This window comes from Carcharodon carcharias, chromosome 7 (assembly GCF_017639515.1).
Source record: "Carcharodon carcharias isolate sCarCar2 chromosome 7, sCarCar2.pri, whole genome shotgun sequence".
Classification (NCBI taxonomy): domain Eukaryota; kingdom Metazoa; phylum Chordata; class Chondrichthyes; order Lamniformes; family Lamnidae; genus Carcharodon; species Carcharodon carcharias.
The window spans coordinates 102,783,193-102,798,330 of NC_054473.1; the positions used below are offsets into that span (position 1 = coordinate 102,783,193).

At 46.1% G+C, this 15,138-nt stretch overlaps 1 protein-coding gene across 1 annotated transcript; it reads left to right on the forward strand.

Annotated features, from left to right (window-relative positions):
• Window positions 1–10,670: 10,670 nt before the first annotated feature.
• LOC121279726 (C-C motif chemokine 5-like) lies at window positions 10,671–11,667 on the forward strand. Its single transcript, XM_041190978.1, has 3 exons — window positions 10,671–10,793; window positions 11,293–11,401; window positions 11,502–11,667. Exons 1-3 carry the CDS (start codon window positions 10,709–10,711, stop codon window positions 11,596–11,598), a joined length of 291 nt encoding a protein of 96 aa, XP_041046912.1. The 5' UTR covers window positions 10,671–10,708; the 3' UTR covers window positions 11,599–11,667.
• The last annotated feature ends 3,471 nt before the right edge of the window (window positions 11,668–15,138 follow it).

Consider the following 15,138-nt stretch of genomic DNA (forward strand, 5'->3'; position numbering starts at 1 on the left):
ACTGAAAACAGGGGGAAGGGCCAGAAACGGAGTGACTGACCGTAGTGCCCACCTGCAGGATACTTGGTAACTTGGTAATGATGAAGAATTCTATCATGTTATGTTCTCTGCTCCCTTTAGGACCCCACACAGAAAGATTATTAATTAACTCCCTCTCATTGCACAGTAACAAATCTAAAAAAGTATTCTAGAATATTTCCTCAATGTACTGGTCTAAAAATAATCCCGTACACACTCCAGGAATTCATTCATCACAGTTTTATTGTTAATTTGGTTTGCACAGTCTGTATGTAGATTAAAGTTACCCATGATTACTGTCTCACCCTTGTTACATGAATCTCTAATTTCCTGTTTATTGCCATCTCGTAACATATCGCTACTGTTTTGAGGCCTATAGACAAATCCCACTAATGTTTTCCACTCCATTTTGCTTCTTAGCTCCACCCAGACTGATTCTACATTGAGATTTTCTGAGCCAATATCCTCTCTCACTATGGCATTGATTTCATCCCTAACCAACAACACCATCCCACATCCTTTTCCATTTCCCTGCATGATGATCCCCAGCTGAGGTTTCAACTGGACAAGCCTGATTACAGGGTTCAACCCAGCTTGATAGATCCTAACTTTTATTCCTTTGTTTAGATATGTGGAGTGGAACAGAGTCACAGGAGTCAGCTGATGAACTTTAACAAAAGAATAAAACATTTATTAAACAAGAAAAGCTGAACTATATTACGATATTCCTGCAACCACAACTACGCCTTTACAAATATATACAGATTTGTTAGGATAACACAAGTTACAAAAGCTTTCTTATAATTTAATGTCCACAGTAAGTATACAGTCTATGTAAACCTATGGCACCCTGTAGTCAGACACTCCAACACTCTGAAGCCTAGTGACAGATGCTATGCTTCTCACCTCAACTCATGCCAGACTTTTGGGGAGGGAATGGCATTGTGGTATTTTTGCTGGCCTAGTAACCCAGAAACTCAGGAACCCAGGGTAATGCTCTTGTGACCCGTGTTCAAATCCCACCATGGCAGATGGTGGAATTTGAATTAAATCAAAATTGGGAATTAAAAGTCTAATAATGACCCTGAAACTATTTTCATTTGTCATAAAAAAACCCATCTGGTTCATTAATGTCCTTTAGGGAAGGAAATCTGCCGTCCTTACCTGGTCTGCCGAAATGTGATTCCAGACCCACAGCAATGAGGTTGATTTTTAAATGCCTTCTGAGAAAAGGCAATTAGTAATGGGCAATAAATGCTGGTCAAGCCAGCATCTCTCACACCCCATGAACGAATGAAAACAAAAATGTGAGCCAACCGGTCTCACTGCACTTTATCTTTCACATGAGGATTTCCAATCTCCTCTCTCCAGGGCCTCATCTTGGAATCTTCTCGTGTGTTAAACTGACACTTTCTATCAGACGCCTTCCGCCAAGGTTCACCTCCAGAGTTTCAAACTCACTTTCCAATGTTCTTCTTCTCTGGGTGGCCACATCCATTCAAGCAGTCTTTCATGCACTCTCTCACCGACTCAGCCGTCAACAGTAACACTATTTCACATGTGCATAGCAAAGAGTTACAGAACTTCAGTTATCTCTTTTAACCTTCTTGCCCCTTGCAAGCTGTTCTCGCTTTAAATCTGCTTTCTGCAGCTTTTGTCTCTTTAAACCTGAAGTTTGGACCCTTTCTATCTGCCCCTCACTCTTAACTTAATTAACAACACCTTTCCCAGGTTCCTATCATTCCTTTGACTAAAAGTTCTGCTTGCGACTTTCCCCTGTTTCCACCTCATTCCTTTGGCCTTGGGGTTTTTTGGTTCTTTTGGGAAATTTGCAGCACCCTCTCCCAGTGTCCATTCTCTCTAGGGTTCTGGCTTCAAACTGAAACTTAAAACTGCTGCTTCTTTAGTTTTTCAGTGTGTTTCTATGAGAGGTATTTGGCTTTCTGGGCCCCTGTTGCTAAGCAACAGCCCAATTCTTCTACTCTTGTTTGTTTAACCTCGCTGTAATAGTCGTAAAAAAACCTCATTACAAATGCAACTTTTTAAAATGAAACTAAAACTCCATTTGGCTTTTCTTAACACACAGACACAGAAATACAAATCAAACATCGGGCAGTATTTTATGCCCCACGGGCAGGCACGCGCCTGACCCGAACGGGCACATGGTGACATGGGCAAGTGTCCCAATGTCATCACATGATATTTCAGTCGGTAGGCATGCATGAGATTCAGCAGAGCACCTGCCACCCATCAAGTGGTGTATTAAGGCCATTAAGTTATTAATTAAGAGAGATTTTTCACTGCCCATCCAACCTTATATTTGGCAGGCGGGTGAATCAGCCAGATGGTCTTTGTATTTTTGAGGAAACCTCATCCACGGGTGGGATGTAGTTCAACATTAATTTAAAAATAAACATGTTTTGACATAATTTTTATTATGTTTACATTCATGTGAGTGAGTCCTGTGTAGGGACATTTTTTTCAGAATTTCCAAATCTTTATTTTTGATTTTAAATTCTTCAGCTCCATGAGGCAGCTCTCTGCCTTCGGGGAGCTTTCCTTCTGCATTCCCCCAGCGCTCGCACTGACTTCAGTGCCCGCCGTCCTGCCGCCCCCACCCTGGCAGAGCTGAGCCTTTCTGCACCCATTTTACACTGGCTGCCAGCTAATTTGCCAGCCAGCGTGAAATCATGGCTAGGGGCCGATCGCAGGGGGTGGGCCGTTTCCTGGCTACTCCCAGGCCCATTCAATGACCCAAAAATCCTGCCCTTAAACTTTAAAGCTAAAACCCATTCCTCAGACCCACAGATACCAGTATAACTTACTTAAACTATCTCTATTTCCTAAAAAAAAGCAAAAATACCTGGAAAAACTCAGCAGGTCTGACAGCATCTGCGGAGAGGAACACAGTTAACGTTCCTTAGATAATATCATCACCTTCAACACCTCTTTGTCCTTTTGTCTATAACATCTTTTGGCAATCTCCACTGGCCCTCTATCCAGCTCTACTTGTCCCACCCCCCTTTAAGCCAGCTTATATTTCACCTCTTTTCTATTTTTCCTTAGTTCTGTTGAAGAGTCATACAGACTCGAAACGTTAACTGTGTTCCTCTCCGCAGATGCTGTCAGACCTGCTGAGTTTTTCCAGGTATTTTTGTTTTTGTTTTGGATTTCCAGCATCCGCAGTTTTTTGCTTTTATCTCTATTTCCTAACACCCTGTCCTTCCTAAATATCGAATACCCTTGGATATTCAGTTCCCAGCCTTGGTCACCCAGCAGCCATGTCTCCATAATCACAATCATATCGAACCTGTTTATATATATTTGTGCTGTCAATTCATCTACCTCATTGCGAATGCTCCGTGCATTCAGATGCAGTGCCTCTGGACTCCTCTCTAGCATTTTACACATTTTTTTTGCACTTTGGCCCTATTTGCTACTAGACCTTGTTTCCTCTTGCCTTGCATTTTTGCTTTCTACTTTTCTGTCTTTCATTCTTGTCTTTGTTTCCCTCTCTTGTGTCTCTTCACTCAGGCTCCCATCCACCTGACACTCTAGTTTAAACCCTTGCCCACACTACTAGCGGAGACTCCTGTGAGGGTATTGGTCCCAGTCCTACTGGGGTGCAACCCATCCAGCTTGTACTGGTCCCATCTTCCCCAGCCTCAGGAATGTGAATCCCTCCCTCCAGTACCATCTCACCAGCCACACATTCATCTGGGGCAGAAAACTCCCCCCGCCGGGGTGGTGGGGTGTTGTATGGGGGCAGGCAGGGGCAGGCGAGAACACAATCAGCGTTCCTGATCGGGCCACACCCTCATTTTATGTGGGTGGGCCAATTCAGGCCCGCCCAGCATGATGCGTGCCCGGAAGCGCTCAGCGCTCTCTGTGTGGGTGAGGGTGATCAGCAGTAATAGGCACACAAAGCAGACTGAAGAAATTTAGCCTGAGTGAAAAAGATATTGAAAGCACAACACCTCACTCAACATCATTAAGACAGATTATCAGGTTGTTATTAAATTGCTGTTTGTGGGGTCTTGCTGTGTACAAACCTCCTGCTGTCTTTCCTACATTATAACAGTGACGACACTTCAGAAATGGTATTTTGGGACATCCTAAGGTGGTGACAGTTTTCTTTTCATTGATTTACGGGATGTTGGCTTCGCTGGCTGGGCCAGCATTTATTGTCCTTTCCTAATTGCCCTTGAGAAGGCGGTGGTGAGCTGTCTTGTTGAGCCCCTGCAGTCCATGTGGTGTAGCTAGTCCCACAGTGCTGTTAGGGAGGGAGTTCCAGGATTTTGACCCAGCAACAGTGAAGGAACAGCGAAATATTTCCAAGTCAGGCTTGGTGAGTGACTTGGAGGGGAACTTCCAGGTGGTGGTGTTCCCATCTATCTGCTGCCCTTGTCCTTCTACGTGGTAGTGGGTCATGGGTTTGGAAGGTGCTGTCAAAGGAGTATTGGTGAATTCCTGTAGTGCATCTTGTAGATGGTATACACTGCTGCTACTGTGCATCGGTGGTGAAGGGAGTGAATGTTTGAGGATGTGGTGCCGATCCAGCGCGTTGCTTTGTCCTGGATGGTGTCAAGCTTCTTGAGTGTTGTTGGAGCAGCACTCATCCAGGCAAGTGGGGAGTATTCCATCACACTCCTGACTTCTGCCTTGTAGATGGTGGACGGGCTTTGGGGAGTCAGGGGGTGAGTTACTCAACGCAGGATTCCTACCCTCTGACCTGGTATTATAGCCACAGTATTTATATGACTAGTCCAGTTCAGTTTCCGTGGTAACCCTAGGATGTTGATAGTGAGGGATTCAGTGATGGTAATTCCACTGAAGGTCAAGTGGCAATGAGTAGACTCTCCCTTCTTGGAGATGGTCATTGCCTGGCACTTGTGTGGCGTGAATATTACTTTTCATGTGCCAGCCCTGTGTGTGAGCTGAGAGTTTCTGAATCCTATCCCAATGTGAGTGTTATTACCCCGAGCTGCTCTCTTCCTGATCTCTCTGAATTGTCCCAGCAGAAACGCTCAGTGTCCCCGGGAGGGAAGTGAAAGCTGCAGCTGGTGATATTCAGATGGAGTTTAAATGGCATCACTTTCCCCTTTCTTGTTCACTGCTGCATTTCTAAGAGACTGTTTTTCTGGAGAATGTGTGTGTGATTCAGTGAACGAGGGGAATATTAAATATGGACATTATATAGACAAAGCTTCCGGTTTTGAGCAGTGAAGTTCGGGGAAGATTCCAGGTCAGTCTGCACAGTGCAGCTGCCCTCAGGTAGAGAGAGAGAGAGAGAGAGTTGTTTAAACTGCTCTCCGATCACTGGCTTAGTGAACACAGCCCAACTCTCCAATCTCCACACTCTCAGTTCTCCATCGATGGCCTTCAGGTGAGTGCTGGCCAGCAATAGCTCGCGTAGTTCAATACCCTGCCATCTTTTGCTCTCTTGGATTCTGGATTACAAAGTTCCCTTGGGGGATGAAGGTGGTTCCCTATGGAAGGTCCCAATGGGTGGGGGTTTCACACCCTCTCCCCTCTACTCTTAAATAGGAAACACAACAAGTGTTGGGGTCCACATCAACACCCTGAGGCCCCTGGTACACAGTGCAGCAGCCCCACCAGACCCTCCTCCCACTGAGGAGGAACCAGGGAGACAGAGAGAAAATGAGAGAGAGCAGAGTGTCTCCCCACTTCACCCTGAACTCCATTTCCTCCTGAGCCCCTCTCCCTCCTTGCACCCTCTCTCCCTCTGAACACCAATTCAGCCACGGTGCACAAAACAGCGGTATCTCTTTCCCTTGAGCCTGTGTCTCACCAAATCAAACCCACACCAAGCTGATCCAGCTCTCATCTTCCCAGTCCCATTCACAATTCCTGTTCCTAATCCCATTCACAATCCTTCTTCCCAATCACATTCACAACGCCTGCTCCCAATCCCATTCATAATTGCTGCTCCCAATCCCATTCACAACCCTTGTTCCCAATCCCATTCACAATTCCTGTTTCCAATCCCAATCACAATTTGTGCTACCAATCCCATTCAAATACCTGTTCCCAATCCCATTCACAATCTCTGCTCCTGTCCCCATTCCCAATCCCAGTCTCACTAACAGTCTGGATTAAGCTCTCACACTTACACAGTGCAGCCTGCTCTGACAGACTCTATGGGCAGAGTGTGATTAGGAGCTGTCAGAACCATACTCCTCACAACATGGGGTCCTATCGGCCCCTGAGATGAACTTCTGACCACACCCACACCATCAGTAAGACAGACTCGCCCCTGCTGCATAATATCGGCCGACTCCAGCCCGGTCTCAGCTCCTCTGTTGCTGAAAGTCCCTTCCATACTCTTCACCCTGGGCTCAACTGTTCCAGTGCACTTTCTAATCCTGTAAACCCAAGATCATTCAAACCCCTGATGCCTGTGTCCTAACTCACACCAATCCCATTTCCCCATCAGCCCTTTGCTCTTTATTAAACTTATTCACAGGATGTAGGATCCCTGGAAAATCCAGATTCTTTCCCCACCCTTATTATCCTGAAATGAGTGGCTGGCGAGGCCATTCCAGTGTTAACCACATTGCTGTGGGCCTGGAGTCACATATGGGCCAGACCGGGTAAGAACAGATGATTTCCTTCACTAAAGGACATTAGTGAACCAGATGGGTATTTACAATTCCAGCATTATCTCCTCATCATTACGGAGGCTAGCTTTTCATTCTGGATTTATTAATTAATAAAATTTAGATCCTACAGCTGCAATGGTGACATTACCACTGAAGTTTACAGAGGATTAATTCAAGCCTCTGGATTCTTAATCCAATCCCAATCCTTCTATGTTACCATTCCCTGCCCAAAATAAAAAAGCAGTGAAGACTGGGAATTAAGAGTATTGGTCTGAGCTGGTCTTGTATACCTTAAAATGGAACACCAGTAAAAACTGTTCCGAACTGTTTTCCCTTCTGCAAATCTCCACTGGCTCCCAGTTAAGCAAAGCCTCAATTTATAAATTCTCGTTGTTGTTTACATGGCCTCACCTCCACCCCTTCCACTGTAACCCTCCCCCAGACCCACAACTCTCAGGATCTCTGCACTCCTCCAGTTCTGGTTGCTTCAGTCTCCCTGATTTCATTCACTCCATCATTGGCAGTTATACCGTCAGCTGCCTGGGCCCAAACCCTGGCGTTCCCGCCCTGAACCACTCCACTCTCTGCCTCTCCTTCATCCTGCCACCTCTTAAACCGAACTCTTTGAACAAGTTGTGATCATGTGCTCTAATATCTGCTTGAGTAGGTTAGTGTTAAATTATGTTGGGGAGATGGGGTCTGGTGTGTGGGTTTGTGACGAGTGAGTGAAGAATGGGTTAAATTGTCAGTAATAGGCCTGAAAAGGAAACTGAAGAAAGTGAGACTTGAGTGAAAAAGATATTGAAAGCACAGCACCACTAAAAACATTCAAAACCCAGTGACTGTTGAGGTGGTGCGATATTCTACTGGGTCACAGGCAGAATGTAGAAGGTGTTTCAGGACTGGGTCCACAAAGGGATTATTTCTTTTTCACTTTTTTTTTTATTCATTCATGGGCTGGGCCAGCATTTATTGCCCATCTCTAGTTGCCCTTGAGAAGGTGGTGGTGAGCTGCCTTCTTGAACTGCTGCAGTCCATGTGGTGTAGGTACATCCACAATGCTGTTAGGAAGGGAATCCCAGGATTTTGACCCAGCAACAATGAAGGATCGGCAATATATTTCCAAGTCAGGATAGTGAGTGGCTTGGAGGGGATCTTCTAGGTGGCGGTGTTCCCATGTGCTTGCTGCCCTTGTCCTTCTAGATGATAATGGTTGGGGGTTTGGAAGGTGCTGTCTAAGGAGGTTTGGTGAGTTACTGCAGTGGATCTTGTAGATGGTATACACTGCTGCTACTGTGTGTCAGTGGTGGAGAGAGTGAATGTTTGTTGATGTGGTGCCACTCAAGTAGGCTGCTTTGTCCTGGATGGTGTCCAGCTTCTTGAGTGTTTTCGAGGAGCACTCATTCAAGCTAGGGGAGAGTATCCCGCTACAATCCTGACTTGTACCTTGTAGATGATAGACATACTTTGGGGGGTCAGGAGGTGAGTTACTCATCACAGGATTCCCAGCCTCTGACCTGCTCTTGTAGCCACAGTATTTATATGGCTTGTAGGCCGGACCGGGTCGGGACGACAGATTCTCTTCCATGAAGAGTGTTGGTGAGCCAGATGGGTTTTCAGGACAATCATTACTGCCACTAGCTTATTCCGGATTAAATTATTTAATATGAATTGTCCAGTTCAGTTTCTGGTCAATGGTAACCCCCAGGATGTAGATAGTGGGGGCTTCAGTGATCGTAATGCCATTGACTATCAAGGGGTGAGGGTGGATTCTCTCTTGTTGGCGATGGTCATTGGCTGACACTTGCGTGACATGAATGTTACTTGCCACTTGTCAGCCCAAGCCTGGATATTGTCCAGGTCTTGCTGCATTTGGACATGGACTGCTTCAGTATCTGAGGAGTCGCAAATGGTGCTAAACATGTGCAATCATCAGCGAACATCCCCACCTCTGACCTTATGATGGAAGGAAGGTCATTGATGAAGCAGCTGAAGATGGTTGGGCCTAGCACACTACGCTGAGGAACTCCTGCAGTGATGCCCTGGAGCTGAGATGATTGACTTCCAACAAACACAACTATCTTGCTTTGTTCTAGGTATGACTCCAACCAGCGGAGAGTTTTCCCCCTGATTCCCATTGACTCCAGTTTTGCTAGGGCTCCTTGGTCAAATGCTGCCTTGATGTCAAGGGCAGTTACTATCATCTCACCTTGGGAGTTCAGCTCTTTTGTCCATGTTTGAACCAAGGTTGTAATGAGGTCAGAAGTTGAGTGGCCCTGGCGGAGCCCAAACTGGGTGTCAGTGAGCAGTTTATTGCGAAGCAAGTGCCACTTGATAGTAGTGTTGATGACCCCTCCCATCACTTTGATGATGGAGAGTAGATTGATGGGGCAATAATTGGCCAGTTGGATTTGTCCTGCTTTTTGTGTACAGGACATACCTGGGCAATTTTCCACATTGCTGGGTAGATGTTAGTGTTGTAGCTGTTCTGGAACAACTTGGCTAGGGGCGCGGTGAGTTCTGAAGCACAAGTCTTCAGTCTATTTCTGGAATAATGTCAAGGCCCATTGCCTTTACAGTATCCAGTGCCTTCAGCCATTTCTTGATATCACGTGGAGTGAATGGAATTGGCTGAAGACTGGCATCTGTGGTGCTGGGGACCTCTGGAGGAGGCCGAGATGGATCATCCACTCGGCACTTTTGGCTGAAGATTGTAGCAAATGCTTCAGCCTTATTCTCTCTTCATTTGTAATTTTCCAGTTTATATTATAAACATTAATGATTCCCAATGGTAACTAACTTTCCCTGTGTAAAGAGAGTGCCTGAATTCTGTTCTCTGATCTCTGACATCTGTAATTTGATGTTTGTGTGCAACATAAAGGGTTAACATTATTGATAGCCTAATCAATGGGCCAAACGATGATGTGGAACTGACATCATCAGTCACGTGTTTCAGAGAGGTTGGAATCATGCTGTGGAGCAACTTGCCTACTCTGTAATCTGTTTAGAAGTAGTATTAATAGATGAGGGTTAAGCAGATACCAGAGTATGTCTACATTCTGTCTGTTAAACAAATCCGGCGCCTAGAGTCCAAAATGGAAGGACCCAATCGCAGAACAATTCACAATCCTTCCATTAACACCATCAGTTACCTCATTCTCAGCTGGGCTCAGTGGGTCACTGGGTCACACTCTGACCTCTCACACAGAAGGTCAAAGCTCCAAATCCCACTCCGAAAACATTGAGCACAAAATCTTGGCAGACTCTGCAATTGCCGTACTGAGGGAGTGCTGCATTGCCGGGGGTGTGGTATTTCAGAGGTAACATTAAACTGGGGCCCTGTCCACCCTCGCAAGTGGATGTAAAATATCCTATGGGTTAATTTGGAAGAAGAGCAGGACAGCTCTCCCAGGTGTCCTGGGGAATATTTATCCCTCACTCAACATCATTAAAACAGATTATCAGGTTATTATTACATTGCTGTTTGTGGGATCTTGCTGTGTACAAACCTCCTGCTGTCTTTCCTACATTATAACAGTGACAACCCTTCTGGGGTGTTTCACCGATTGGGAGGGGTTTTGGGACATCCTGAGGTGGTGAAAGGTGCTATAGAAATGCAGTATTTCTTTCCCACATGCAGTGATATATGTTGATGTTAAACTCACTGCCTGCCCAGAGCTGGGTGCTCAGTATGGAATGGACCAATCAGGAAGTTTGATTCTTCCCATTGCCTCTCTCCTTGCTCAGCTAGGGAAGTTGTGAGATTTTCTGAGGGAAATGAGCTGACAGTTTACTGAGAAACACTGACCGAGAAAGTTCCAGCCATTCCGTGCTGAAGCCAAGAACTCCCATTCACAGAACAACATGTACTTCCCTTTCCAGGGATCGCAGGAATGGAGGAACAATTACACCGGAGAACTTTCATTGCTGGAGAATGGGGGATCTCCCAGGGCATCTCCGTAATGCTGACTCTGTACAGTTTTACATGATATAAATCATGAGGGGACAACTCAATCCTCACCCCACACTCACCCTTCAACACTGAACACTTGCAACTTGGAAAGGACATGATGAAGACAGCACTGTGTGTGGCTGCTGCTGTTCTGGGAGCACTGGGCCTCTGCTTGATCCAGGATGCTGCTGCTTCACCAGGTGAGAGAGAGGCTTCTTTACTGCCCATATTCTCCGAGAATCTGAGAATGGCCAAAACTGTTACTAACAGGTTACAAACCCACTGCTGGGTTCCATCAATTGCTTGTATTATTTATTAGTGTTCAATGCTCACTCTGTCCGGAGGAAGCTGCAGACAGTGAAGCAACTGAGACCTAACCCGGGTTTGATGAAGATATCTTTTACACTCGATGCCTCTATTTATCCCATTTGTGTTTTAACAGTGTGATCAGCTTGTCCTGTGTATGTAAAGGGTGAACAGGCTGTGTGTCTTTTCTCTAGAAAGGAGGAAGCTGATTGGTGACTATGGAAGCAGGCTCAGAAACACCAGTATAGAGCAGATGGGCCAAATGTCCTGTTTCTCTTCTGTAGACTCGCTGTATTTCTGTATTAAACATGAAGGATAATGTTCCTCTCAGTGAGAATCTGCTGTGATACCCACTCCATGTTTAACTGTGTTCATTTCTCCTCCTCATTCTAGTTGGCCCTGTAATATTCGAATGCTGTGAGAATTTTAAACCCACCCGTATTCCTCATAAAAGACTTCTAAGCTACACGAAAACAATTGGCTGCTCCACTCCTGCCGTTGTGTAAGTACTTAAAGGGATTTGTTACTGCAGTGTGTTTAAATGAAAGGTTTGGAGCTGGTATCTGTGACTCTGATAACCACACCTCATTTCATTCTTTCAGTTTTACAAACAAGCGGAATATGAGAATTTGTACTAAAGCGAGTGAGGAATGGGTCCAAACTGCAGTCACATTTCTGGAAAAGGGACTGAGGAATTGAAGAGGGAAGTCATTGAGAGCACAGAATTTTAAAACCATTTAAAATACTGTGACTGTTGAAGTGGCGCAATATTCTCCTGGGCCACAGGCAGAATGTGGAAGGTGTTTCAGGACTGGATTCAGAAACTGATTCTCCGATTACTTGTAAATTTCCAGCTGATGTGATAATAAGCAGTAAATATTCTCGATGGTAACTAACGTTTCCTGTGTAAACCACAATCGCAAAAAGTGACTGAAACAAGATGGTGGAACTGTGTTAATGTGGGTCCCAGGCAATGAGACACCCTCAGCTGCAAATGGATGGAGCTGCAAACCTAACACTAACCACCAGGGAGCAGTGAGGGGCTGGAGATCGTGGGGTGTGACAGATGCAGAGACGGGGTGTAGGTCGAGCAGACAGGGGCGGAAGGGGTTTTTGTATGGCAGAGAGAGGGAGAGTGGGTGGCAGTCATACAGACACTGGGAGAGGTTGTGGGGATGATACACAGAGAGGGGTTTGGAGGCGTGGGAGACACTGGATGAGAGTCAGGAGTGGGCGTGACAATGGGAGAGGGGTGGGGGTGGGAGACACACCGGGAGCGGGGGTGGGTTTTGGGACCGGCACTGGAAGATAGGGTGGGGGGAGACACTGGGAGCAGGGGTAGGGGTAGGATTAACACTGGTAAAGGGGACAGTGCCTAAGGCAGACACGGGGGGAGAGTGTCGGGGTGGGGAGGACTTTGGAGGATGGGGTAGAGGTGGAGCAGACACTGGGGGAGGTTGTGGGGATGAGACAGACACTGGCGGTGGGTGTGGGGGGGTGGATAGGACACTGGGGGTGTGTGTGGGGATGAGACCCACACTGCGGGTGGGGTTGGGGGTGGAGATGGGACCGACCCTGGGGGTGGGGGTGGAGTTGGGACAGGCGGTGGGATTCTCTGTCTCTGATTCCATTGATAATCTCAGTGTTTTTATTCTTTGATCCCTTCGTTTCCCTCCTTGTTTCACTGATTTCTCAGCTCCTCACTTTTCTAAATTGAAAATGTGATGATGAAATAAAGGAGATTTTTGAAGAAAGTTTCTCTTGTTGTCTCTCAGCATCTTCATTCTTCATTTTCTGATTGGATTTATCAGTCAGGTAAATCAGACAGAGGCCGTGCTCCATATCTGAACCAGTCAGGAAGGTAGGAAGAGGGATGAGGTCCTTGGGGCAGATTTTAAGGAGCAGGGAAAGAAATGAAGAAGTTGAACCTCAAAAGGCTGTAATCCCGAGGTGACTCCAGGTGCCACGAGTGAATGAGAACAGAAATAGGGGAATTGAGCAGCTGATTGTGTGGCTGTAGACAGGGTGCAGGAGGGAGGGATTCACATTCCTGGGACACTGGGATTGGGTTTGGGGAGGTGGGATGGGTACAAGCCGGGTGGGCTCCATCCCAATGGTGTCAGCACCAATATCTCTGTGGGGAGGGTTCTGGTGACACTGGGGAGGGTTTGAACTAGCCTGGCAGGATGATGGGATCCTGGGTATACAAACAGAGAAACATAGCACTCAGCGCTAGCCACATTAGCTATTCTACAATCCTCTGGCACCTGCCCCACGGCCAGAGAGGAATTAAAAATTTGGGTCAGAGCCCCTGCGATCTCCTCCCTTGGCTCCCTCAGCAGTCTGGGACACAAATCATCTGGATCTGGAGACTTGTCCACTTTTAAGCCTGCCAACACCTCTCATACCTTGTCACTCCATAAATCAATTTGCTCAAGAACCTCACAGTCTCTTTCCCCGAGTTCCATATCTTCATCCTCATTCTCTTGGGTGAAGACGGATGTGAAACATTCATTCAACAATCTACCGATGTCCTCTGGCTCTACCCATAAATTGCTCCCTTGGTCCCTAACAGGCCTTACTCTTTCCCTGGTTATCCTCTTCCCATTTATATACTTATAGAGTATCTCGGGATTTTCCCTACTTTTATCAACCAGAGCTTTCTCATATCCCCTCTTCACCCTTCTTATTGCTTTCTTAAGCTCCATTCTGCACTTTCTCTACTCCACTAATGCCTTCACTGATTTGCTCCCCTTGTACCTACTAAAAGCCTCTCTTTCCCTTCTCATCGTAACCTGAATATCTCTGGTCATCCATGGTTCTCTTGGCTTGTTACGCCTTTCTTTCACCCTGGAGGGAACATGTTGAGCCTGTACCCTCCCCATTTCCCTTTCTGAACATCTCCACTGCTCCTCTGTAGATTTCCCCACAAGTAGCTGTTCCTAGTCTACCCTGGCCCGATCCTGCCTTATTTTACTAAAATCCACTATCCCCAAACCAAAACATTTTTTTGCAACTTGTCTATTTCTTTTTCCTTAACAAGTTTAAACTATACCATGTTGTGGTTGCTATTACTAAAATGCTCCCCAAACCACCACCTCAGCCACCTGTCCGGCTTCATTCCCAGAATTAGATCCAGCACTGCGCCGTCCCTTGTTTTACCCTTTACATATTGACATAAAAAGTTCTCCTGTACACATTTCAAGAAATCCACTCCATCCAAGCCCTTAACACTATGTCTATCCCAATTAATGTTGGGAAAGTTGAAATCACCAATATAATGACCCTATTGTTATTGTTTTAACACACCTCCACAAATTGCGCACATATTTGCTCCTCAATTTCCCGCTGACTATCTGGGGGTCTATAATAAACACCTAATAATGCGGCTGCCCCTTTTTCATTCCTAAGCTCTACCTATAAAGCTTCATTCGATGCCCCCTCCAAGATATCATCTCTCCTTACTGCAGTAACGGACTCCTTAACTAATAATGCAATGCCTCCTCCTGTTTTACCCCCTCTCCTGTCTCGCTTAAAGATTCTATATCCCAGAATGTTGAGCTGCCAATCCTGCCCCTCCCTCAGCCATGTCTCAGTGATGGCTACTGTATCACAATTCCACGTGTCAATCCTCACCTTTAACTCATCCATTTTACCTGCAATATTCCTGATACTAGAGTAAAGGCCATCCAACCTTGCCTTACTACCTTGAAACTTAATGCAGCTGTACTCCCTCTGACTTGATTGTTTTACTCTCTTATGATGTGTCCCTACTCTGCGAACATTCTGTGTCACCTCCCCCTGCTGAATTACTTTAAACTTCTCCCAACAGCACTAGCAAACCCTTCCGCAAGGATATTAGTCCTGCTCTGGTTCAGATGTAGAATGTCCCACTTGTATAGGTCCCACCTTCCCCAGAAACAGTCCCATTGATACAGGAATCTAAAATCCTCCCTCCTGCACCAACTCTTAAGCCATATATTCATCTGCGCCATTCTCCTATTTCTGTGCTTGCTTGCACGTGGCATTGGGAGTAATCCAGAGATTACAATCTGAGAGATCCTGTTTTTCAGTCTACTGCCTTACTCCCTGAATTCTTGATGCAAGACCTCATCCCTCTTTCTACCTATGTCATTGGCACCAACATGTACCATGACCTCTGACTTATCACCCTCCCCCTTCAGAGTGCCCTGCAGCTGTTCAGTCACATCCCGGACCCTGGCACCAGGGAGGCAACAC